This window comes from Suillus bovinus (genome assembly GCF_016758785.1).
Source record: "Suillus bovinus strain UH-Sbo-P2 chromosome Unknown EDB93scaffold_115, whole genome shotgun sequence".
Classification (NCBI taxonomy): Eukaryota; Fungi; Basidiomycota; class Agaricomycetes; order Boletales; family Suillaceae; genus Suillus; species Suillus bovinus.
In genome coordinates, this window is record NW_024542171.1 from 61,370 (window position 1) to 84,582 (window position 23,213).

Here is a 23,213-nt window from a genome sequence, read left to right on the forward strand (position 1 = left end):
CAAGAATATGGCGAAACACCATGACAGGCTTGGACGCACTAGCGGGTTGTCTGGGTCATCGTTGCCGCTCGCATTGACGCGCCGGTGAAAGACGTGACGGTGCTATCATATTTGCGTCGGTGATTCCAGACAACTTTACAGAATCTGAACGGACACAAAAGCCCCCTGAAGCCATGAGGTCTTTCCGTCCAGAACCCCAGATAACGACCACTCACCTTCTGTGTACCAGAACCAGTGTGAATAATCTGAGTGTGAACCACTGAGCGTTTACAATGATGAACCAGCTCAAGCACATAACCATCTTGTGTGATTATGGTGCTCAAGGTCCCTCCGAATGCCGGCGACGAGCTGCAAAGTTCCATTCAGTGGCACCGGAATGTTCCTCAATCGCCCATCTTCCTTCCATCAAGGGTCTGAGGTTATGAATTTTTTTGAACGAGTGGACACTGGACGAATATGATTTTCCAGATCGGCGGACCAGGTCCCATTGACAGGCCTCAGGGTTTATAGCCCAGACACCAGCACGAGATAACAGACCAGTTTATAGAATTTTACTTGCATCATTGGCATAGTTCTACATAACCCCTGGGGTCCCAAGACCACAGTCAGTACTGTTGTGGAATGCTTCCTAGAAAGAACGCAAATTTCATGCAACATGAAAAGTTTAATATGAATGAGAGACCTATGGCATGTGCGCCGTGACCATGAAGCTAAGTGCATGTTGTGGTATTAGTTGGTAATTCGACGCTATCCGGATGAAACCGAAGTTGAGGAGATACACACCCAAGGACCAAAGCGCTCAAGATCAAATGACTCGTATGTTTCACCCTATAAATGCAATAGCATACAATTCAACCATCCTCCGTGCGCAATCCGCGTACTGCATGCGGGTGATTTTTCCAATCTGATTATTCCAGACTGGCCTATAATGCAAGTTTAATAATCAACAGTGTCATCGACCTCTTCAGAGCAAAATATGCAGTCTAACTTCAGGTATACATATAACCACAGCGTCAGACGCTTCAACATATTCCATTAGTCGGAAATACAACACGAACACACCATTTGATAGAAGATACAAAGATATCAGGGTTTGATGGCAACCAGGATATGTTTGATATCGAAGAAGTCGCAAAGAACGTCGCAAAGCAAATTGATGGACCATCCAATTTCCAGATCTGCTGATTGCTTCCATTGAGTGTGATGCCCGTTGATAGTCTCATTGATGGAATGCTAGAATCTCTTGGGCGAGGTGTCAATTTATAGACTGGGAAACTTATCTCCCGTTTTTCGGACAAGGGTTTCCCATCAACGACGAAGTCAGCTAGGGGACTTGAACCTGTGAAAAAGGGTTAAACCGTGTGCACGGACAAATCTACTGGGCATGCAAATTCCTGTTCTTACAAACGGTATGTTTCACCGCACTCTTTAAATGTTCGCCGTATATTGACAAACCTCATTGACGAATGCCGAGCGATCATGTCAGAAAAAGGACTCGCCAGTTAGCCTAAGCCCAAGGTCTGAAGGGTCTGACACTCGGCAGCCACAATGAGGCCTGCACGCGTCAAGATACTGGGACGTTCGCATACAGCTATATTAGCGCAGTAGCACACACTGACACGGATTAGTCTTCCCTAAACAAACGAATGAATGTGGTCGTGCACACGGCCGCCACTGCCCGTCGCTGCTAGTTTGAAGTTTTGAACAGCAAGTCCAGACTCTCGATTCGTGAAAATTCATGTGTGAAGGAAATAATTGATCGAACAAGGATAATGTCTGGCCACCAGGTTGACCACGAGACGGCGAGTGGTTGAGTGCAGTATAAATACAAAGCAGCTGTGTCTTGCGTACAGCCTGCCGCAGCCTCCGAGTCAGTGAGCGCTTCGCTAAATAGATTCCCACGTTGCACCAAACACAGTTTGTATTGTGACTATCAGGTCTCTAAGTCAAATCCTCCCTGCTTGAGATGCCCTCTCAATCAGCACTCTCAGCAGACGAAAAGTCTAAAGTAAAATCTACTTTAGACAATTCCACGCAAAAGATACTCACCGCTACTGCTGCTCGTATCTACTTCGCACATCCGCAGCCAAACAAGTGGTCGTATGGTGGCCTGCAAGGCGCACTCGTTTTCGTGCGAGATAACTCCAAGGACACCTTCATGTTGAAACTGGTTGATTTGACGGGGACGAGAGGTGTCATATGGGAACATGAACTATATGAAGCGTTCGAGTATTACCAGGACAGGCCGTTCTTTCATTCATTCCCGGGCGATGTGAGTGTGCATTTGCAATTCAAAGGAAATTACTCACTTTTACTCGAGAGATGCATGATTGGCTTTGTCTTTGCTGATGAGAAAGATGCAAAAACCTTTTACAAGAAAGTAACCAGCCGTAAAGCAGATAAAGGTAAGGTGTTTTATAAGTTCTGGTCGGCCACCTTTGACCTCTACTTCAGTTAAATCTTCTTCCTCTGAGAAGAAGAAGTCTTCCAAGGGTGGTAGAATAGATAAGTCTATGATTTCAGGGCCAACCGCTGGTTCCTTCGTGCATGTTGCACACATGGGCTTTGATCCGGACAAGGGTTATAACTCCAGTAACATTGACCCATCATGGATCGCACTTCTACATGATTTGGAGGGTTCAGGAGTTAGTCGTGAGGTCATCAGCAAGGATATGGATTTCATAAAAGACTTTCTCCGTGATGCACAAAATACACCTCAACCGGCTATCAAGAAGAAGCCACCACCGCCCTTACCTGCGCCTAGAAATAGGGGACACACACAGCAGGATAGTGTTGCATCATCAGTCAATGGCGGTTCTGCACCTGCTCATCATGCTCCCCCACCTCCATTACGTCCAGTCTCCGCCGCACCACCTGTACCCCCTGCTGCGCGACCTACCTTGGCTCCACCATCACTGCCACCACAACGGGCCCCTCCTGTACCCGCACCACAATCAGTAAGATCTTCAGGACCGCCCCCACCGCCAGTTCGTCCTGCGAGTACTGCTCTCCCACCTCCGCCTCCTGCACGACCACCAGTTGGTGCTCCTCCTGCACGACCATCAGTTAATACTCCTCCTGCGCGACCACCAGTTAGTACTCCTCCTGCACGACCACCAGTCAATGATTCGCCACCCCCTCCACCTTCATATGAGGAGACTCCTCATATGACTCCTCCTCCTCCTCCACCACCACCACCACCACCACCACCGCCCCCGCCCCCTCCGCCACCTTCATCCGCGAATGCTCCCCCACCCCCTCCTCCGCCCCCTCCTCCGCCTGCAGGAGCGGCACCGCCGCCGCCGCCACCACCACCACCACCTCTCTCAAATGGAGAAGGAGGCACGCTGGCATTACCCGCTTCCCCACAGCCTGGTCGCGCAGACCTACTTGCATCCATTCGAGGACAGAGTGTGTCAAACTTACGGAAGACGGGTGGTCCTCAGTCAACGCCCTCTCCTCCCCCTGCACCTGCTGAGGAATCTGGCAGTGGCGGCACAGGCGGAAATTTGACTGCCGCGTTAGCTGCTGCTTTACTAGAAAGGAACAAGAGGCTTGGTGATAGTGATGAAGAGGACGATGACGATGACTGGGACTAATATCACTACTTATTTTCAATCACGTTTCTACACATCATTCATAATTAGGATTAAACTTTATGCAATCAAGCGAGGATGAGAAGCACAGTACTGTAGGTAAACGAAGCTCCGCAAATCACTGGGAAGCAGTTCCCGACCCCTAGTACATATCTGCATGACTGTTGACCACAAAACTTGCCTCTTATGCAGGCCGTGCATGCCTCACGGTTCCCTTTTCGTTTGATGTTTTGGTACCGTGGTCAGTTTCAAAGGGCTCTGGGGATAGTTAGCCTGATTAGGCACTGGTGATTGCCGATGCAAGACATGATCTTGGTCAAGGGCCGTGCTTGGCTCTGCTCAACAATCGTCAACCCCCATCATCCTCTTTGTCAAATCGCTGCATTCAAAAAATTACCCAACAAAGTTTTCTATCGCGACTTTCTAGAATATGGCGGATCAATTGGTGAGTTGCGTTGTCACGTGTGGGCTTCCGATGGGTACTGATTAATATCGATTCGGTAACGGACCACCCCACAGTCTGAAGGTGTGAATACTTTCTTTGTGGGAGTCCAAAGACGTTATTGGTGCTGATATGCTTTGTTGCTCTTGTACGGTTTTCTAGAACAGATATCTGGTGAGAAAATCTGGCTGATGTCGTCGTCGATGGTCCCAGCGCTCATTTACCCGCCACAGAATTCAAGGAAGCTTTCTCGTTGTTTGACAAGGGTACGATCAACGTAATATCAGTGATTGCTCCATCTGATCCGAAGCGATGTAGATGGCGATGGCACGATCACTACCAAAGAGCTCGGCACTGTGATGCGCTCACTAGGTCAAAACCCCACCGAAGCGGAGCTACAGGACATGATCAACGAGGTTGATGCTGATGGGAACGGTACTATCGACTTCCCAGAGTTCCTTACAATGATGGCACGCAAAATGCGCGATACGGACAGTGAAGAAGAGATTAAAGAGGCATTTAAAGTCTTCGATAAGGACGGGAACGGCTATATCAACGCTGCTGAGCTGAGACATGTCATGACGAACCTAGGTCAGTGGTGATGCTCGGATATCAATTTTGAATTAATGCCATTTCTAGGCGAGAAATTGACTGATGCTGAGGTCGATGAAATGATTCGTGAGGCAGACGTTGATGGCGATGGTCAGATCAATTACGATGGTTCGTCTCCTTTTTGCATCATACTGATTTGTACTCACATGTCAATTGTGTCGCATCGGTTTAGAATTTGTGAAGGTTAGCATTTCGTCCATAGTATTCCAATTTCAGAAACCTGACCTTTCAAAAGATGATGCTATCGAAATGATGTGGAACGCATCCTGTACAATGAACTTTACTTCAGCATCCTACTTACGTATACTCTTATCGATCTTTTTCTACTCAAGTGACCCGGTCTGCAGAAAGAGTTGCATGTTTGGTTCAATTGCTACATAATGTCAACCAGTCTGTTAAATTGTCACGTGTGGAATGATGTCATCCGTAGTATGATTAGCTCCGCAGGTGCGTATATAGGGGAGCCAACTCGCTGCGATCTTCCTCTCCTTCTACTACTACCTGTAACAAATGTCTCAACAAACAAAAGATACCACAACTTCACCCAGTCGCCAACAGGGACAGCAGCAGCAACAATTCAGCATCCTCCCTCACCCTGCTGTATGCAGCTGCTTTCGCCTTCTAGTTATAGTTTTGCTGATTGTTCGATTTAGAAGTCTAATGACCCGGCAGACCTAGTCGGGCGTGATGCGGGTTTGACCAGCAAGCCTGAGTTCCACGCCTACCATGCTCGGGACCCGCATGTGCCTAGCAAGGACATCGTCAATAGCCTCGAAGCCCCATTGGTTCGTAAAGATGTATTTTGAACATCGGACCCCTTACTCATAGCTGTTCGTAGAGTCGTGAAGAACTTCATAAAAGGGCAGAGGAGCTAAACAAGAAGTAGGGGTCGTACTCTCATACTCTACAAGGGGTAGTAATGGCAGTACATATGGACCGAAGATACTGCCAGTGTGTTGTGCTGCAGCCTGCGACTTACCGTATATCATTTACATATTGATTTTTGCCAATGGTAGACGCCTTTCCGCGAATAATGTCAACCCCTCGAATCATTCCGGCAGTGCGTAGAATGCTATGCCGTGCAATCTTCTCGGAGGCATTCCCATCTCCGTGCACAAGCACCGTGTCTCTTGCAAATCACCGTGCAGCTAATACCAAATCATTCCTCTCAAAGACAATCTCCCCGGTCCAATCTCTCGTACCATGAACTCACCTCATGTGAAGTCTGGTAGCCGTATGTGCTTTCCCTATTATCCTATTCCTGCTACTTCTATATCGCTGCCAGATTTGCAAAGGTCGCACTCCCATCTCAGCGCACACCATATTTCTGTGAAGAATCGTGAAACTAACGCGAATCCACCAAGCACAAAGGCAATCCCTTCCAGTTTCCGATTTGTATGCCTGCATCATCGGTTTTCGACAACCGTGAAATCAATGTGGCTCACACTCACATATTAGGGAATTTCCCAAAGATCCTTGCAGACCGTCTTCGCTGGCATCCGTGGTCTGGTCACTCTTTCAAGACATTCCTAATAGTTTTGTATTTCTTAAATCTCGCAGGACTATATCGATCACTGACTGTGCAGACGTGAGGATCTCTTTGTGGGTGTATTACGCCAACGCACCTGTGCAAGAGTAAGAATATTCTCGATCGTTCCAAGGATACCTTCCGCCAGGTCAGTGGGAACCGCGGATCAAAGTCATTTGTAATGTCGATGGCCGATATAATGACGCTCAGAAGTTGGATCATGTTGACTCCTTGGATTTGGCAGAATAGGGTTCCCGTACGCCAGGATGGGAGTAAGCCAGCCTATCCATGCCAAGACCTTTTCCAGGAGATCTGCAATGCGCTCTTGCAAGGCAACGCCTTTGGACACCCAGTTATGATTGAATATAAGCCAACATAATCAGCAACAGAGCAGAAATGATTTACGGGTCAGTACTCACGCCCACGACCGTGTGTTGGGGATGCCAGTATTGAGCTCAATTGATGGTATGCACAATTGATGGTATGCACCTTCGAGCTACCTGATCGCCTTTTTGAGGGTCTGTATATCTGTCGTCAGGTCAAGGGGGTGAAAGGTTGTCGCATCGGCACAAAGGACCCTATGTCTGGTTTTCTTGTATCCTGCAATCGCTTGGCGTGCAGAAGAGTTGATGGTATGGAAAAAGAGTTCAAGGCTGGCCTCTAGATCATTGAAATTCGACATATTCTGGAGTGTAGAGCAACCATGGTTCCGCTATGATGCCATCAGAATTTACACTCTCGAGCAAGCAGATATACGCGGCTTAAACCGATGATACATGTAACTGCAATGATCACGGTGCGCGCACTTTATAGTTCAAGTAAACATCAATGTAGCATTATCTAGATGTGAGCAGACATAATATTTGATTAGCCTTAAACCAGACAAGTCTCAGTTGAACATACACACTAGTACAACCCTGGGCCGTTTCGAGCGACATAAGATGCGCGTCAGGCCCATACCAATACCCTACCTTCTCACGTACTGTCACTTTTTCATTATCATTGAGAAACTAGGGGGCGGCGCTGTCGTCTAGGACTTCGCTTGGTCGGACGGTATTGCCATGTCCTTGTTGTGTCCGGACAATCCCGATAATGAACCTTGGATACACAGTTGTATCACTTAATACAAGCACTACTGCAGGTAGACATGTGGAGGTTTTCGGCCACGAAAGAACCTAATGGTAGTCTGGTTGGAAATTATGGTTCGACACATAGGGAAGACGCAGCCGCCGTGAAGAATCCAAATGAAGCCTAGTTGAACAATTTCTATACCTCGTGATCTCCCAAGCAATAAAAAAAGCATGTTGTGAGCAAAAGCTGTCAATAGCGATTGAGCTGGAGCTCGCTCTAATACTGTGATAGAAGTTGAGGAAACTGTAAGGATCCTGGGACGTGAGATTTCCTTACATAATCGTGCAGCATATCGATAAAACAACTGGTCACAGTAAGTATCGGCGGACCTCCATGACAGACTTACATAAAATACTCGAGGGTATTATATACAGGGATATTCAATTTTAAAATGACATCGTTAATGTTGTTGACTTGACCTTCTCGTAAATTACTGACGCGGGACACTGGACCTTTCCTGATCTGGCCACCATCGCGTTACACCCTCAGCGCAGAATATCCTCGTCCTGATCTTCACTGTATAGAGCTCAAGTTTGGTTACTACCAAACAAGCTTTTCTTGCACTATTAGTTCCCAAATCTTTCCATATATTATTCCTAGTAAACCTTTCCACTGGCCCCTCTTTCTAAATCTTTCCCCTGAATCATTGACAACGATATTTTAGAATTGAACATCCCTTCAAGAATCCGATCATCATGTGCAGTGTGCCACAGGCATCATGATATCATGATCATAAAAGGCACCCTCGCGCCATAGGCTACTGCACGCTTGGCAGGGTAGTCCTCGATATTTGCCGTCGACGATCACAGGCGTGTTGGTGCTCTTACAGGGTCATATATTATTTTATATTCGAATGCCTTTCCTATATATTATGATATCTTCTTCTCACCGGTTCTCTGGTTTTGAGTCACAATACTTGTTTGCAGACTTCCACTCACCCGCTGTGCCACCCGAAAATGTCGATCCAGGACACCTTTGGTTTGCAGTTAGCCAAGGTAATCTAATCGTTTTTTTGTGCAGCCTTTCTCTGATGTCTCTGATTACTGAAGTATACTAACGGTGAGTCAGGCTGACGATAATTTCATCGTTATTTACGACTCTCCCAAAGTCGCTGCATCAGCAATCCTAGTAAGTCGTATCTCTTCAAGTTCAGTCTCGGTATAGCTCTGATGCATGATTAGATCTATGATTACTTTGTCACCTTACACTCTGAAGTCAGACTCGGGCTAATCAGTCACTACTGCCCTAGTGCTGACATTTCTTGTAGGTCCAATGGACCTGGGGACGGAAGTGGGGAATCATTCGGATTACCTTCACGATTTCACGATATTTACCTTTTGCTGGTGTGCTAATGACCTCATACTGTAAGATACGCTGGTGCGCGCTACTGTGCAAAAGTTGATTCCTAACCAGCCGCTCTCAAGACATGGGGCACGGAAGACGTGAGTGCACCTTTGATTTATGCAGCGCCAATTGCAACTCACATCGACGTATAGTGTGTACCTTTTAACGATATTTTAAATGGTCGGTCCATACCGCTTTCATCACATGACTTGGAAATGACATCTCGCAGGAATACACTTCTTGGGCATCATTGCCTCGGAAGGTTGGTTTTGCATACCACGTTACAACATACATTTACATCCGCACAACAGTTTTGTTGATCACCAGGGTCTACGCCTTCTCCGGCAACAACAAGGCTTATCTTATAGTTCTTTTCTCCTTTGGTTTGGTACAACGATATATTTCTTCCCTCGTGCACCACTGACTCGTATGGTGCAGGCTATATTGGTGGCGTCTGTAATTATAAGTGCCGCCCCCATCAATTTGAACATCCCGGGAGGTGAGGTCTCAAGGCTCACTTTTTATTCCTATTATTCATCCCCTTTCAGTCGGTCCCCCTTGCGTGTTGGAAGGGGCTCATAGCAGTGCCCTCCCGTATGGACTCTTAATGTTTTTCGAGATAGGTGAGACGACTGTTGATTCAAAATTCTTTACTTGATAATTCACATCTAGTTATCATGTCCACCACTGTACATTTGAGACATCGACACTATCGGGGTTCTCATAGTGCATTGATGAAGAGTGTATATCGTGATGGGCTACTCTACACATTATCCATCACAAGTATTAACGCCATTGTCAATATTGATGTCGTGCTGACATCTCTATAGTGATATCTACAGTCAATGTGATTGTTGTCGCTGCGTTTCCTGTGAGTTCTTTCTTTGTTTTGGTCGACCTCAAAGAACTGAGTAGACCCCTAGCTCTCGTACAGCGAAGCGCTAAACACGTTAGTCTGGTCAAGCACATAGGTGGATATATGTTGCCGAAAGCTCACATTCCTCATTTTAGACCTCAGATTGTTGCACACAGTGTTCTTTCTTCTCGAGTACTATTCAATCTTCAAGAAAGCAAGGAGACATCGCTCTTGCTCACCAACCGAGCGGCAGATTCAGTGGAATTGCAATCCCATCTACATACATTCAAAGCACGACCTGGAAGCAGTGAGACAACTGGTCAGCTAGATGAAATGTAGACCTGCAGGTTGCAGATAGTTTTGCAAGTCATACACATAGCGCTTGTCGTTTGAGATGACTGATTATGCTCACCCATTTCAGCTTGTATTTTCCGCCTTCATATAGTGGTGAGCTAGCCACTACCTAGGTGCATGCATTCTCCGTGCTAACAAACATATCGACGAGGAAGACCTTTTTGGTTTGTTGTTATATAGGTAGGGTCCGAGACCCCACGACGGACTCCGCATTCCTATACGTATCGTGGAGTCGGCATCATTGAACTCAGTTATACATATGTATCTTCTTTTGTATATGAGCGAACACGTGTTGCAGAAGTCTTTCTCATCCCACACGAGCTACTGGCCTGGCGGAGAAGCCTTGCGAGCGCTATTGCGATCTGTGATGAAATCGAATTGGTGTGAAGCTAGCATTCGTATCTCGCCACTACTGCGAATAGCCTAGTATGAGATGAGAGGGGAAGACATTTCCCCCGTCTAAAACGAACATAGATATCAGTGAAGATGTACATGAGCCTCAGCCGGTATCCGTCGCGTCCTCGTCTGCGGATGAAAACACAGTTCCGTTCCGTTTGTTTGTCAATTTTAGTCTTCCATAACGTACAATGTTTGAGTTTGACCGTGATTGGACTCGGGAATCTTTGCTCAAGGTCTTGCGCACTGAATACTTGCATGGACAAGCTGCATCTGTCCCACAAATCACCGATAATGCATCAACCCTGTGTGCATTCTGTGTAGCAACAAATACGGTCTCACATTCAATTGCAATGGTGCCAAAGTATCGCTTCAGCCATATCTTATAGGGTAGCTTTGGTGCCACTTACCTACCCGGGACAGGATCCCACATCGATTGAATTGGTCTATGATGTCTTTTCCGGCCCTTTTCCGGTCCCAGCTCTGATACTGCGCTAGAACTTGAAGTTGGTAAAAGAAGTTGAGCGTCTGAATAGAACGGACTTGGTAAGTCCTATGGCATAACGAGTGTGGGCATACTGGTGGAGTATCAGAGATATGGGGGGAAAGGGAAAAACGAGTAGCCAATTTGTCGTGGCAGAGTGTCTTGGTACTATGGAGACAACTGAGAGAACCGGACCGAACCAGACTTTTCCTACTAATCACCATCATCCACGTCTACCGTGCCGCTCGCCTTCAAATTCCCGTTTATGGCAGCTGCAAAAAGCACGAAGTAAGTCGGTCTATAAGTACTTGTCACGACGAAATTCAAAGGGCCTAATGCTGATTGTTATCACCAATTCGGAACCGTCAGCCGATATAATTGCTGATCCACGCGATTCATGTGAACTTCGAATATAAAATTCGTTGCCTGATGCACCCCTTGTGACTCAAGATATCATGATTCTCAATGGCGCCTTCACATTCTAGCTAACTGCACATCATAGCCATGTTGCAGTGCACGGCGCTACGGCCTGAGTACTTGTTGGCAACTACTTGCTGCAGACTTCCCTCATGATTCACCTGCCGTGCCACTCGAAAATGTCGGTCTCAGACAACTTCGGTTTGCAGTTAGCCAAGGTAATCTAATCATGCTTTTTGTGCAGCCTTTCTCTAATGTTTCTAATTATTGAAGTATACTAACGGTGAGTCAGGCTGACGCTAATTTTATCGTTATTCACGACTCTCTTAAAGTCGCTGCATCAGCAATCCTAGTGAGTCATGTCTCTTTGGTCTCATTATATCTCTGATGTGTGGCTAGATCTACGACTACTTTGTCACCTTACACTCTGAGGTCAGACTCAGACTAATCAGTCATTCCTACCCTGCTGACATTTTATGTAGGTCCAATGGACCTGGGGACGGAAATGGGGAACCATTCGGGCTACTTTCATGATTTCACGATATGTACCTTTTGCTGGTGCACTTATGACATCATACTGTGAGATACGCCGGTGCGCGCTATTATGCAATAGCTGATTCCTAACTAGCTGCTGTCAAAAAATGGGGCACGGAAGATGTGAGTACACCTTTGATCTGTCCAGCGCCAAATTGCAACTTACATCGACATGTACTAGTGTGCACCTTTCAACGATGCTGTAAATGGTTGGTCCAGACCGTTTTCATGACATGACGTGGCAATGACATTTCGCAGGAGCACACTTCTTGGGCATCATTGCCTCAGAAGGTCAGTTTTTGCATACCACGTTACAACGTGCATTTACATTCGCACAACAGTTTTGTTGATTACCAGGGTCTACGCCTTCTCCGGCAATAAAAAGACTTATCTTATAGTTCTTCTCTCCTTTGGTTTGGTACAACGATATCTCTATTTCCTTGTGCACCACTGACCCGTGTGGCGTAGGCCATCTTGGTGACATCTGTAATTCTAAGTGCCGCCCCCATCAATTTGAACATCCCGGGATGTGAGGTCTCAAGGCTTACTTTTAGTCTTAGTATTCATCCCCTTTCAGTCGGTCCCCCTTGCATGTTTGAAGGCGCTCGTAGCAGCGCCCTCTCGTATGGACTATTGACGTTCTTCGAGATAGGTGAGGCGATTGTTGATTCAAAATTTCATACCTGATGATTCACTTCTAGCTCTCATGACCATCACTGTATTTTTGAGATATCAACACTATTTAGGTTCTCATAGTGCGCTGGTGAAGAGTATTTATCGTGATGGACTACTCTACATGTTCTGTATCACAAGTATTAACACCATTGTTACTATTTATTTTGCGCTGACATCTTTGTAGTGATATCTACGGTTAATTTGATCGTTATCACTGTCTTGCCTGTGAGTTCTTTTTTTTTTCCCGTCGATTTCGAAGGACTGAGTCAACCCCATAGCTCTCGTACAGCGAAATGCTAAACACGTGAGTCTGGTCAAGTATATATGGTGTCGAAAGCTCACATTCCTCATTTAGACCTCAGATCGTTGCGCACAGTGTCCTTTCTTCTCGAATACTATTCAATCTTCATGTGAGCATGGAGCAACCGCGCACCTCCCGATCAATGACTTCAATAGAATTTACATCCCGTCCACACGAATCCAACACGCAACCTGGAGGCAGTGAGACAGCTGACCAGCCGGATGAAGCATAGACCTGCTGGTAGTGATGCGAATCATACAGACAGCATTTGTCATTCGAGCATGTATTTTCTGCATCCTTCATATTTATATGTAGAGCCTGCCCCAGGTATTGAACACGGTTGTACATTTGTATGGGTTGTTGTATATGAGCGACCGCGTATTGCGGAAGTCTTTCTCATCTGGTATGCCTGGCAGAAGCATGCGAAGACTATTGCGATCTGCGATGAAGTCGAGTTGCTGCGAAGCTAGGGTTCATTGCATCGCTCAAAGCTACGAATAGCCTAGGACATGACGGGGTGACATTTCCCCCATGTAGATAAATATAGAATGTAATATACCATCCAGCCGGCATCTGTTACTCTCGTTCCGTTCGTCTGTTGTTATTTCTTAGTATTCCCCAGCGTCGGCCACGTTAATTTTCAGTGATTGATTGAATTCAAGTCAGGAGTCTTGTCTAAGGTCCTGCGCTGAATATGTGGACAAGAGTGCCAACTTGCCAGTATCCGTTGCGTCATTGTCCGCAACAAGAACGCGTTTCTGTGTCCAGCGACCGAAATTGGACTCCAATGTTTTGCGTGAGGTCTTGCACTTGCATCAATCCTGTATGAGGCAATAGCCGTCTTTTACATTCGATCACAATACCAAAGTATCGCTGAAGCCATATCCTACACCGCGAAGTTGTCGAAAGGTCGCTTTGATACCACTTACCAAGATCGCAATCTCACATTAATTGAATTTGTCTGTGATATCTTTTCCCGGTCCTTTTCCAGTCCCCTCATGGCGCTTGTACAATGCCAGCTTGCCTTCCTTTGCCACCAAACTCAAGCCCACCCCCGAATCTTCCTTTTTCACAGCATCCAAAATATCCTGAAGCACAAGTTTCAACTTCGCGACACCCTGCTGAGTATGGCGAGCATGGGTCTGCATGCTCTCCGAGCCAAGCTCATTTTTTTCCAGGGTGTCGAAGTTGCCGCGTTCGTGCTTCGCGATATACAAGAATGCTGTCTGAGAAAGATAGAGCTGTGGATAAATTTCTACCCAGTCGATCTCCCGGTGGGCAGCGCGTGTCTTGAGCTCGATGAGAGAGGCTTGCGGGACGACTTTGCGTGGAGTTGTTTGGGTGATGGAGACGCCACGGACGGTTTGGGCCGTAGCTTGAGGCTTCTTAGTGTCCCGGCTGCTGGAGACAGACGCTCCACCAATACCCAGGCCTGAGAAGGCTGCTAGGAGGTCGTCCTCGTCGTTTGTGTCATTGTTGGAAGATGTGCATGCCTCGATCGTGAAACGAAGGAGAATCTTCAGTTCACCAATGTCCTGTCAAATACAATATGTTGCGATAAGTGACCCGATTGAGAACGCAAGAGTCTTACGATGGAAATCATCCGATGATGTCCAGTAGCTCTCTCGCAGCCGCGAGTGGTTCTCGTTGCTGCTTTCTCGTACTCATGTCCATACCCCATAAAGCCTTGCACGGTGTCCGTGTTCTGCGCTTCAAGGCGTGTCAACAAGCACGTCGATCCCGCTACATCGACATCGATCCGAAAGTCTTTCTCATCCGGTGAGCCACTGGCCCAGCGGAAAAGCTTGCGAAGGTTATTGCGGTCCGTGATGAAGTCAAACTGCTTGTAGTCGAAACTAGGATCCATATCATCGATGGCTGCAAACAAGGGGATGAGGGGAGACATTTTTCGCATGTAGAATGCATTTTGATCTATAAAGCGTGTTCCAGAGTCAGCCGGCACGCGCTTGGGGCCTGCGAACCAGACTCTGGGAGAACCTAGACATCAACAAGTCACTGATCAACCTGATCTTACTCAGACATGGACTGATATGCTTACCAGGAACGGCAATCGTTGGGGTTGCAGCCTCGATCCATGAGTATGAAGCGATAGGCTTGACGTTTGTGATTTCCACAGGACTAAGAGTATCTGTGCTCCGTTTGAACTTGGCTACCTTGTCCCCAAGGTCTTTGAGAATGAACGAGGTATCAGGTTGTACGGACTCTGTTACTCTGGGAGGGCGAAAGGGATATGCTCGACGTGTACCAGCAGGCGCATTTCGCAGGGTAGACATTGTGAGTTGCAGGAGTTTATGGGAAGTGGGAGAAAGCAAGAGAGCGCTCGATAGATAAGACTCGAAGGACACCCAATAAAGGGGTGCGACGATCACTTACTAGATCATTTGCGCCCATTGTCGGTAGAGTGCGTCCTCATGATCAATCCTGAGCTTGTGACCTGTTCATTAGTATGAGAGAAGCTCGCCTTGTTAGCATGATTGCGAACTTAATAGTATCGGCGTATCGCCCAGCCGCAGGAGGAACTTGAAAGTTCGGAACAACCTGTTCATGCATAGGTGACCTACAGAGTTGGACTCAGCAAAAATACACGGTTGTGACTGTCACGACGCCCTGAAGCCACTAGCACCACTTGGAGCAACTTGGAGCGAGGCTCATGCACGCAGGGTACCTGAAAGTTTACATATTTGAAACCAACTATCATGCATCACAATTTGATCACAATACATAACGGGGACCAAAACAGATTCCCCAACAAAGACTCCGTCGAGGAAGGTAGAGTACAACAGGCATACATAGTTCATAATTCTATACAAATAACGTAAGTTTAAGCTGGCCGGGCTTGAACGATAAACGAAGGTGGTAATTGAAAGAGAGAAAATGAAAAGAGAAAAAAGAATGCAGGAGGTCATATATCATACTCAGCATCCGTCCTCCTCTGCAACGCTCATCCCCCGAAACCCGCTCTTCCATCCCACAACGCCACTACCGCCGTCGATACTCGGCCGTGGTTTGAAGCTCTCCTTGCGAATGCGACCCACCATCTTTTTAGCTGCCGACTCCCTAGAATGGCTGGACGCCATCGAAGCGGAGTTGTACGATCGTGAGCTCGAAAGATAGTGCGAGCTCACGCTCGAGTTAAGGTGTGTTACGCTCGTATGTGATGTTGATCGTGGCATCGTCGAAGGATTTCGGCCCCATCCAAGTGCGGCGTACCCCTGCAAGTTCTTTGATTGGGAAGCCATATGCGCTGCGTTTTGCGTGGTTGGTCGTGGGATAGTTGAATTGCCGCTGGGTGTGCGGCCTCTTGTGGGAGATCCTGGACGTGCTACGGTACGATGCGTGCCATCAGCGAGTTTCTGGCGTTTATTGGTTCCGTGGGTGTTCGAAGACATCGATGACCCTGGCCGAACAGCGGGTGTTACCACGCCGTGATGAGATGTGTTGGATTTGCCAGGGACATATCCTCCTTTGGAAGCGACATTTGCCCCATTGCTGGCGGCAGCGGCGGGCTTCAGGCTTTGCGAAACCCCCCTGTTGAGAGCCTGCGCAGAATACTGAGAAGTAGGCGTTCTTTTGCGGTTTTCCTGTTCGTTCGCCGATGCATTCTCCATCAACAACTGGAGCATGCTTTCGCCATGCACGAGGAAAGCTCGCCCGTGCGTTTGCTCCCATGTAGGCAGTGAAGACAATAGTTGTTGTTCAAGCTGCGCGGAAAAGAATTAGACGGAAGGTGGAGAGTATGAACAGGAACTGACGAACCTTGGGCTTCTCTTTCCCAACTCTCTTTCGCATCTTCTCTTCCCGGAGCAATCTGCCGGGATCTCGCCCACCACCCCTTCCTAGAAGGCGTGTCTGATCGCTGGCTACGCGTTCTAGCTCCTTCTCTTCCTCACAAATCTCCATGTACTTCTTTATCGACGTCAGCAGTGGCATCTTCAGCCGCACTTCTGCTTTCAGGCGGGCGATCTCATGTTCATGCTGGCTCAGCAAATCTTCTGTATGTTCATCTATGACATCTCATCAGTAAAAACTCCACGAAGAACGTGACATAAACGAAATCACCATCAGCGAACGCCGCAAAATCATTCCGCTCGACTTCCCCTACCACGAGTTCCTCCCACAGGCTCTCAATTTCTGTTCGAGCATTAGCAATAAACTCGCCCATTCTCTCGCGCTTCAAGTCAATCATGCGCTCCAGTTCTTCTTCATACGCTTGGACCACAGAAGGCGTCGTTCCTCGATTCGCCTCGACAAAACCATCCATAGCCTCCTCGCCCACACCCATCCGTCGCCAAAGCGCCTCCAGTTGATCATACATAGCTTGGATGTGCACTTCGCGGCGTCTCTTGAGTTCGTTTAGTTCGGCATGCAATCTTTCAGCCCAAGCCAATATCCCCTGTGTCGGTTCAATACCACATGAATTTAATATTGTTCCAGATGGCGAGTCTTGCGGCGATGAGTCGAGAAGCTCGATGAAGCGTCCGAGGGACCTGAGGTATTCATGTTCGTTGGGAAACTCGGGGGCTTCTGGAAGGGCTATAGAGGGATGTGGGGGAGAGGACGATGGGCAAAGCATGTGGTTGTCCGATGTCCCGATCGATGAAGGAGTGGGTGTCGATGGTCCGATAGTTGAGGATGCAAATGGATCTGCACTCGAGTTGAGACGTGTACTACCAGCAGATGAAGATCGTGGCAGAGAATATCTCGGTACAGCAAGTGTTGAAGATGAGGTGGCAACTGGTGTTGCGACAGTGGGTGGGGGAGGATCGATGCCTAGTTCTGAGTAAAGCCAGTCGATCTGGGTGAAGACTTCACCCAGTTGATTTAGTCGCTTCAGCTGTAGACCTATGATCAACAGTATGGAGATAAACAAGGGAAGACTGACTCACCACTTCACCTTTTCCTCGTACAAGCTCCTTTTCAAGTTTGGAGAAACGTTCAGGCATGACATCTCGTAGTGCTGTAGGGTTGTCTGTTTCCTCAGTAGCAGCTACCGCTGGAGTTAAGATATCTTGTTGAAAGAAATGGGAGCCCAGCGTCCGCGCGAGGGCGTTCAGGCGATTGGTCAACGTTGTGAGCTGTTCGAGTTTCGTATGATAGATCTAAGAGACTGTCATCTCAGTAGATCAGGGCTACAAAAGATCCGGCTGACCTGTCTTAGTTTCTCCTGGTACACGGTGGCGCTTTCATATCTCCTTGGTAAGACCTTCTCAGCTTTCAGATCGCTAAGTGATCCAGCAACTTTAGCATGCGTGCCCAGCGCTCTCGAATAGCGAGCACAACCAGACTCCACTCCCTCGCATTTTCCTATCCAATCATCCACTTGTTTCCTCCGCACCTCTATCTGAGACTCAACGGCCTTGGTCAGGGTATGCTGTAATGTTTGCAGTTCATCTTCCAGGGCGGTTTGTGGTAGGCCGAGTTGAACATGGAGTGTTGGCAGAAGTTGGGTTTGAGCATTGAGGTGTGTGTGTAGTGTTGATAATAGCGTGCTCAATGTTAGAGACGATGATGAGGACATGTTTGGCGCGATGAGAGATGTGGCATCCACCAAAATTCGCGTTGGTGACCGTTTCGAACCAAACCATGTCTGGGTCACGTGACGGTGACTTCACGCGTCCACACTACCGTGACACGCTTTAGCGTGTCGGAGGGTTGTGGATCAAAATGCGAATCTTCAGAACAAGAACATTTGGTTCTAATAATCTAACATGCCTGTGCTCATGCACCACCGAGTGCACTGTTCCATCACACTTGCACAAATTAGGTGCGCACCCAGAACCCATTAATGAAGCAAAGGAGAGCAATGCACATCGACACATCCATCTTGCCAGAAGGACGATGCGGGTATGATATCTTTAATTCATGGACCAGCTCTATTCTACGCGGATAACAGCAATGGACGAATAAATAGAGCGGGTACAGTGTTTTATCTAGTTGCCACTTATCTCCTTGGCGAGCTGCTCAGCCTTGGACTTGACATCCTCGATCGTACCAGCCTGTTTAACGCATCAATGAACGCGACCCCAAATTTACACATGTGTGCGTACCATGTAGAATGCAGACTCAGGCAAGTTATCGTGTGTACCGGAAAGGATCTCCCTGAAAGAGCGAATGGTGTCCTTCAAAGGTACTAGCTTGCCTTCGTAACCCGTGAACACCTGTGCGACCTGGAAAGGTTGCGACATGAAACGCTGAATCTTACGAGCACGCTCGACCTAGTCTCCATCAGCATTACACCATTACTTCTGTCTTTGTATCACTGACCGTTAACTTGTCCTCTTCTGACAACTCATCCATACCAAGAATGGCAATGATATCTTGCAGAGACTTGTAGTCCTGAAGAATCTTCTGGACCGCGGTGGCGACCTCGTAATGCTCTTGACCAACAATACGGGGGTCAAGCATGCGCGACTTGGAGTCAAGGGGGTCGACAGCAGGGTAGATACCAAGCTCGGCGATACCACGCGACAGCACAGTGGTAGCGTCCAAGTGAGCGAAAGTAGTAGCAGGAGCAGGATCAGTCAAATCATCAGCGGGAACGTAGACTGCTTGCACTGAAGTGATTGAACCCTTCTTAGTGGTGGTGATGCGCTCTTGCCTAAATCCAAGGTCAAATGAATACTAGAGCGAACGCGGTAGTGCACATACATGCCACCCATGTCAGTCGAGAGAGTAGGTTGGTAACCGACGGCGGAGGGGATACGGCCAAGCAGAGCGGATACCTCGGAACCAGCCTGGGTGAAGCGGAAGATGTTGTCGATGAAGAGCAACACATCCTGGCCTTCTTCGTCGCGGAAGTACTCGGCAATAGTGAGACCAGTAAGCGCGACACGTGCACGTGCACCAGGGGGCTCGTTCATTTGACCGAAGACGAGAGCCACCTTGGAGTCGCCCTCAAGGTTGATGACACCAGTCTCAATCATTTCATGATACAAATCGTTACCCTCGCGAGTACGTTCGCCAACACCTATAGAATAAAGGAAATAAGGTCCTGATGCGACCAAAAACAATCGAGTTTAACCAACCGCAGAAGATAGAGAAACCACCGTGGGCTTTGGCGACATTGTTGATAAGCTCCTGGATCAACACAGTCTTGCCGACACCAGCACCACCGAAAAGACCAATTTTACCACCACGGGCGTAAGGAGCGAGTAGGTCGACGACCTTGATACCGGTCTCCAAAACCTCAGCAGTGGTCGACTGATCAACAAATGGAGGAGGGTCGGCGTGAATTGGCGAGAGTTTGACACCTTTTATAGGACCACGCTCGTCGATTGGCTCACCGATGACGTTCATGATACGGCCGAGAGTTGCGGTACCGACAGGAATTTGAATAGGGGCGCCGGTGTCGACTACCCTTTGGCCGCGGACGAGACCCTCCGTACCGTCCATAGCAATGGTACGGACAGAGTTCTCGCCAAGATGTGATGCGACCTCGAGAACAAGACGGCCACCGTGGAAGTCCTGAACCTCCAGTGCGTTGAGAATAGGTGGAAGAGCATCGGTCTCGAACTGAACATCGACGACGGCACCAATGACGGTTTTGACGGTCCCAACAGCTCCCTTCACTTCCGTTGCGTATGTCCGCGCTGTAACCCGAGTTCACCCGGTTCAAATAGCACGACGCGAAAAATGCCAGAAAAATTCAGTAAGCAGTAGAGATAACAATCCCAGAGTTGGAACTAACCGTGTTGCGCTGATGCACGCGAAGGGCGAACGGCTCCATTTTGTTTTTGGGAGGAGGAAGGAACGGCAACACGGGACAACGAATAAGCAGCGGTGTTAACGAACCGGCTTGTGTTCTTCGCACTGTTGGCCACTCTCCGTGAGAGGCGGGTAACGCCGCGGGCGGTAAGCATTCTTCTGAGGAGCGACGACGACGACAGATGTAAAGTTGTGAGAGATAGACTTACCGACACAGTTATTCCCAAACGTGCGAAATTCAATTTCCGTTCAAAGCTCCGCTACAGTACGACTCACTAGTTACAATTTCAGTATATAGACTAGAGCCACTACAAGCGATCATTATTATCCAATTGCCAATATTTATGAATGGTAGTTGGGCGTCGAGACTGCATAGTCAACTATTATACATCAATAATACTGTATATACCTAGCGGATGAAGACACGCTATAGAGAAAAGAGTCTGCATACGGGCCCCTCAGTACGTTCGAGAACAATACTGAGGTGCTGTGTGGAGTGATTGGAACTAAATATGCGAGTCCAAGAGATTTTAGGTAAAGCTACCGGAGAAAGGACGAGCGGAGGGTCCATGCGGACAAGAAGCCAAGTGCTATGAAGATGACGAGATCAATGTCAAGTCTAAATGTAAACGAGAGGAACAACGACAAAGGTCAACACATAGCAGTACATAGAAAGCTACAGCGTGGCTAGAGTCATTCCACGAGCTTGTATGTTTACCACATACATCGCTGTCTCCGCCAAAATAACAAGACCAGACTTCGTGAATATCAGCTCGGGCGTGGTGCTGTTTAAGTAAAACTTCCCAATGAGCGTGCCTTCGTCATTCCAGACATGAGTACCATCGCCGCAACCGGCATAAACGTTGCCCTTGGTATCAAGCTGAATGCCATCGGGTGCACCAGAGTCACTGTAGGCGAACACTCTACGGTTCATGAACGACTGCGTCGTTGGCTCGACATCGAACTGATAGCTTTAGAATTTGCTTCAGTATCTGATTATCATCATTCTAGGTGGAATTAACCAACATTGTGGCTGGAAGGGTTTGATTTGTTCCGAGGAAGCCTCCGATAATACCCGTGTCGGTCCTGATGCATTACTCCAATTTACAAACGTGGGAAAAAACCCAGACTTACACGAATGCAGTTTTGCCATCGGGCGTGAACGCAATACCATTCGGTTGCACAAATTGGTCGGCTACAACTCTGACCTGCCCAGTGGATGGATCGAAGCGGTATACTTGTGACGGTAGCATTGGTTCAGGACGGAAACCGTTAAGCCACCCGTAACTGAAGAAGCCATTAACACTGGACACAATGATCTCATCCGTTGCTCACGCAGGATCGGTGAAAAACATGATGTCCGTGCCAGGTAGAATTTTGATATCATTAAGCGAGTTGAACTGTCTGCCTGCGAAGTTGTCCAGGATAACAGTGGTGTTGTAGGGAGGGCTGGGATTTACGCGAACAATGGAAGGCGGAAGCAAAGCGCGACCTGAGGTGACGAACAGAAGGTCTCCCTTGTATGGACCTGTTCCCCCGTTAACCATTTGGACATTGTCAGAAAGGTTGAGCTGAAAATCAAGACAATTAGACATCGATGATCTAGCGGAAGTGACCCACCGTTTGGACTTGAACATTAACATTTCCAGTCGTACGAGCCAGCGCCTCGTCGACTAGCGTCATGTTGATCACGCCAACAACGCTGTTGTTATACCAGCCACTGTAGCTAAGTGCGCCACCGTCAGTGCTTACAAAGAAGACCAAGTTGAGATCTGGAACGTAGATGGGTGCTTCATGGGCAAAATCAAAGCCAGGATTCGAAGCAATTTCCCGAATGGTAGCAGATAGTCCAGTGACATCGAGGAACGAAGGGTCAAAGACCTGAATGGATGGGGGGGCACTGTTGGTGGGGTTAAAACCGATAGCGGATGAGTTGCGCCATTTTGTGTAGTTTGCTCCCACAACATTGTACAATAAAGGGTCGACATACTGTGAAGCAGGCGTTTAGATGCAATTTAGCACTACCGAATTGCAACTGTCGACGTACAACTGCTCCAGGCGGCGACGCGGTAACAAGGGTGACAACCAGAATCGCACCAACTGCTGATTTCATCATTGTTGATGAACTATTTCCTGCTAAGTCTAGTTTCCTATAACGGTCAGACGTTAAGATAGACTGTATAGTAATACCAGGAGGACTCTGAGTACAGTCCGTATCGGAATTTCAAGGATATCGTTGGGCTGGCCGGTCAAAGTCAGATGATGAGTAAGTACAAAATACTTCTGATGAACCAACTTGATATTGAACGATCTTTGATACCAGCCGCATTGTCCCAGCAGAACATTATGTCCGCGCAAGATTGAGAAGAGTTGTTCGTTGTTTGGCGTCTTCTTGGAACAACTCTTTTGTTCGTGCAATCATGTGACACATCGAGGGTTTCGACACTTTGCTTCTTGCAAGATTTCAATCAAAAGCAGATCTGGACCTGGCTATACGTATATGATATACACATTGTTAAACGGGCATGAGCATATTGATGAAGCCTTGAATTGATGATAAAAAAGATGTCAAATGCACGGAACACCATATCTGGTAACACTGGCAGGGAGACCTGGGAAAGCAATAAGTTGGAAGGGCTAGCCAAGTCATGGTTTTGGACCATATGGTATTAGGAACACAAAAACAGTCAAAAGACAACGAACATTTCCTCCAATTGGGCCCTGAATCGATGGAGAACTGAACGACAAGCTCTAGGTTTTTATCGAGTATCTTGCCGCAGTGATCGTCCTATTTCGAAATTCCGCACCATAGTTAGAA

General features: G+C 47.7%; 9 protein-coding genes across 9 annotated transcripts; 5 read left to right on the forward strand and 4 right to left on the reverse strand.

Annotated features, from left to right (window-relative positions):
- Positions 1 to 1,898: 1,898 nt before the first annotated feature.
- Positions 1,899 to 3,746, forward strand: EDB93DRAFT_116662 (uncharacterized protein). The gene is made up of 2 exons (XM_041450211.1): positions 1,899 to 2,405; positions 2,455 to 3,746. The coding sequence occupies exons 1-2, from the start codon at positions 1,967 to 1,969 to the stop codon at positions 3,597 to 3,599; spliced, it is 1,584 nt and encodes a 527-aa protein (XP_041301766.1). The 5' UTR covers positions 1,899 to 1,966; the 3' UTR covers positions 3,600 to 3,746.
- Positions 3,747 to 3,850: 104 nt separating this feature from the next.
- Positions 3,851 to 5,050, forward strand: EDB93DRAFT_1182357 (calmodulin). Its single transcript, XM_041450690.1, has 8 exons — positions 3,851 to 4,041; positions 4,116 to 4,122; positions 4,201 to 4,212; positions 4,272 to 4,304; positions 4,357 to 4,629; positions 4,678 to 4,758; positions 4,823 to 4,833; positions 4,886 to 5,050. The coding sequence occupies exons 1-8, from the start codon at positions 4,027 to 4,029 to the stop codon at positions 4,901 to 4,903; spliced, it is 450 nt and encodes a 149-aa protein (XP_041301767.1). The 5' UTR covers positions 3,851 to 4,026; the 3' UTR covers positions 4,904 to 5,050.
- Positions 4,901 to 5,695, forward strand: EDB93DRAFT_116577 (uncharacterized protein). The gene is made up of 3 exons (XM_041450185.1): positions 4,901 to 5,250; positions 5,304 to 5,435; positions 5,489 to 5,695. Exons 1-3 carry the CDS (start codon positions 5,161 to 5,163, stop codon positions 5,534 to 5,536), a joined length of 270 nt encoding a protein of 89 aa, XP_041301768.1. The 5' UTR covers positions 4,901 to 5,160; the 3' UTR covers positions 5,537 to 5,695.
- Positions 5,696 to 8,265: 2,570 nt separating this feature from the next.
- On the forward strand, positions 8,266 to 9,848 carry EDB93DRAFT_1256232 (uncharacterized protein; the record flags this gene model as incomplete). Its single annotated transcript, XM_041453915.1, has 15 exons — positions 8,266 to 8,304; positions 8,359 to 8,368; positions 8,418 to 8,437; positions 8,491 to 8,523; positions 8,577 to 8,673; positions 8,723 to 8,751; positions 8,806 to 8,833; positions 8,883 to 8,915; positions 8,965 to 9,041; positions 9,092 to 9,152; positions 9,202 to 9,276; positions 9,326 to 9,436; positions 9,484 to 9,524; positions 9,577 to 9,602; positions 9,665 to 9,848. 15 exons carry the CDS (start codon positions 8,266 to 8,268, stop codon positions 9,846 to 9,848), a joined length of 864 nt encoding a protein of 287 aa, XP_041301769.1.
- A 1,491-nt stretch (positions 9,849 to 11,339) lies between these two features.
- On the forward strand, positions 11,340 to 13,186 carry EDB93DRAFT_1332270 (uncharacterized protein; the record flags this gene model as incomplete). Its single annotated transcript, XM_041455242.1, has 15 exons — positions 11,340 to 11,378; positions 11,434 to 11,443; positions 11,493 to 11,512; positions 11,560 to 11,592; positions 11,643 to 11,739; positions 11,789 to 11,817; positions 11,876 to 11,903; positions 11,953 to 11,985; positions 12,036 to 12,112; positions 12,163 to 12,223; positions 12,272 to 12,346; positions 12,396 to 12,506; positions 12,554 to 12,594; positions 12,648 to 12,673; positions 12,725 to 13,186. The coding sequence occupies 15 exons, from the start codon at positions 11,340 to 11,342 to the stop codon at positions 12,900 to 12,902; spliced, it is 858 nt and encodes a 285-aa protein (XP_041301770.1). The 3' UTR covers positions 12,903 to 13,186.
- A 467-nt stretch (positions 13,187 to 13,653) lies between these two features.
- Positions 13,654 to 14,805, reverse strand: EDB93DRAFT_1047426 (uncharacterized protein; the record flags this gene model as incomplete). Its single annotated transcript, XM_041444641.1, has 3 exons — positions 13,654 to 14,205; positions 14,262 to 14,668; positions 14,730 to 14,805. Coding segments are annotated over 3 exons (1,035 nt in total), but the record flags the coding sequence as incomplete, so codon positions are not given.
- A 346-nt stretch (positions 14,806 to 15,151) lies between these two features.
- EDB93DRAFT_1265704 (microtubule associated protein-domain-containing protein) lies at positions 15,152 to 18,146 on the reverse strand (the record flags this gene model as incomplete). The annotated part of the gene is made up of 6 exons (XM_041454235.1): positions 15,152 to 16,392; positions 16,448 to 16,695; positions 16,751 to 17,215; positions 17,363 to 17,525; positions 17,578 to 17,790; positions 17,841 to 18,146. Coding segments are annotated over 6 exons (2,181 nt in total), but the record flags the coding sequence as incomplete, so codon positions are not given.
- Positions 18,147 to 18,388: 242 nt separating this feature from the next.
- EDB93DRAFT_1214084 (ATP2, beta subunit of the F1 sector of mitochondrial F1F0 ATP synthase) lies at positions 18,389 to 20,575 on the reverse strand. Its single transcript, XM_041451069.1, has 6 exons — positions 20,379 to 20,575; positions 19,717 to 20,280; positions 19,340 to 19,658; positions 18,956 to 19,289; positions 18,739 to 18,906; positions 18,389 to 18,687 (listed from the first exon to the last, which is right to left on the reverse strand). Exons 1-6 carry the CDS (start codon positions 20,548 to 20,550, stop codon positions 18,622 to 18,624), a joined length of 1,623 nt encoding a protein of 540 aa, XP_041301773.1. The 5' UTR covers positions 20,551 to 20,575; the 3' UTR covers positions 18,389 to 18,621.
- Positions 20,576 to 21,057: 482 nt separating this feature from the next.
- EDB93DRAFT_1182405 (uncharacterized protein) lies at positions 21,058 to 22,882 on the reverse strand. The gene is made up of 9 exons (XM_041450691.1): positions 22,856 to 22,882; positions 22,744 to 22,813; positions 22,586 to 22,713; positions 22,443 to 22,545; positions 22,016 to 22,384; positions 21,731 to 21,966; positions 21,530 to 21,682; positions 21,422 to 21,481; positions 21,058 to 21,366 (listed from the first exon to the last, which is right to left on the reverse strand). The coding sequence occupies exons 4-9, from the start codon at positions 22,509 to 22,511 to the stop codon at positions 21,072 to 21,074; spliced, it is 1,182 nt and encodes a 393-aa protein (XP_041301774.1). The 5' UTR covers positions 22,512 to 22,545; positions 22,586 to 22,713; positions 22,744 to 22,813; positions 22,856 to 22,882; the 3' UTR covers positions 21,058 to 21,071.
- Between the last annotated feature and the right edge of the window lie 331 nt (positions 22,883 to 23,213).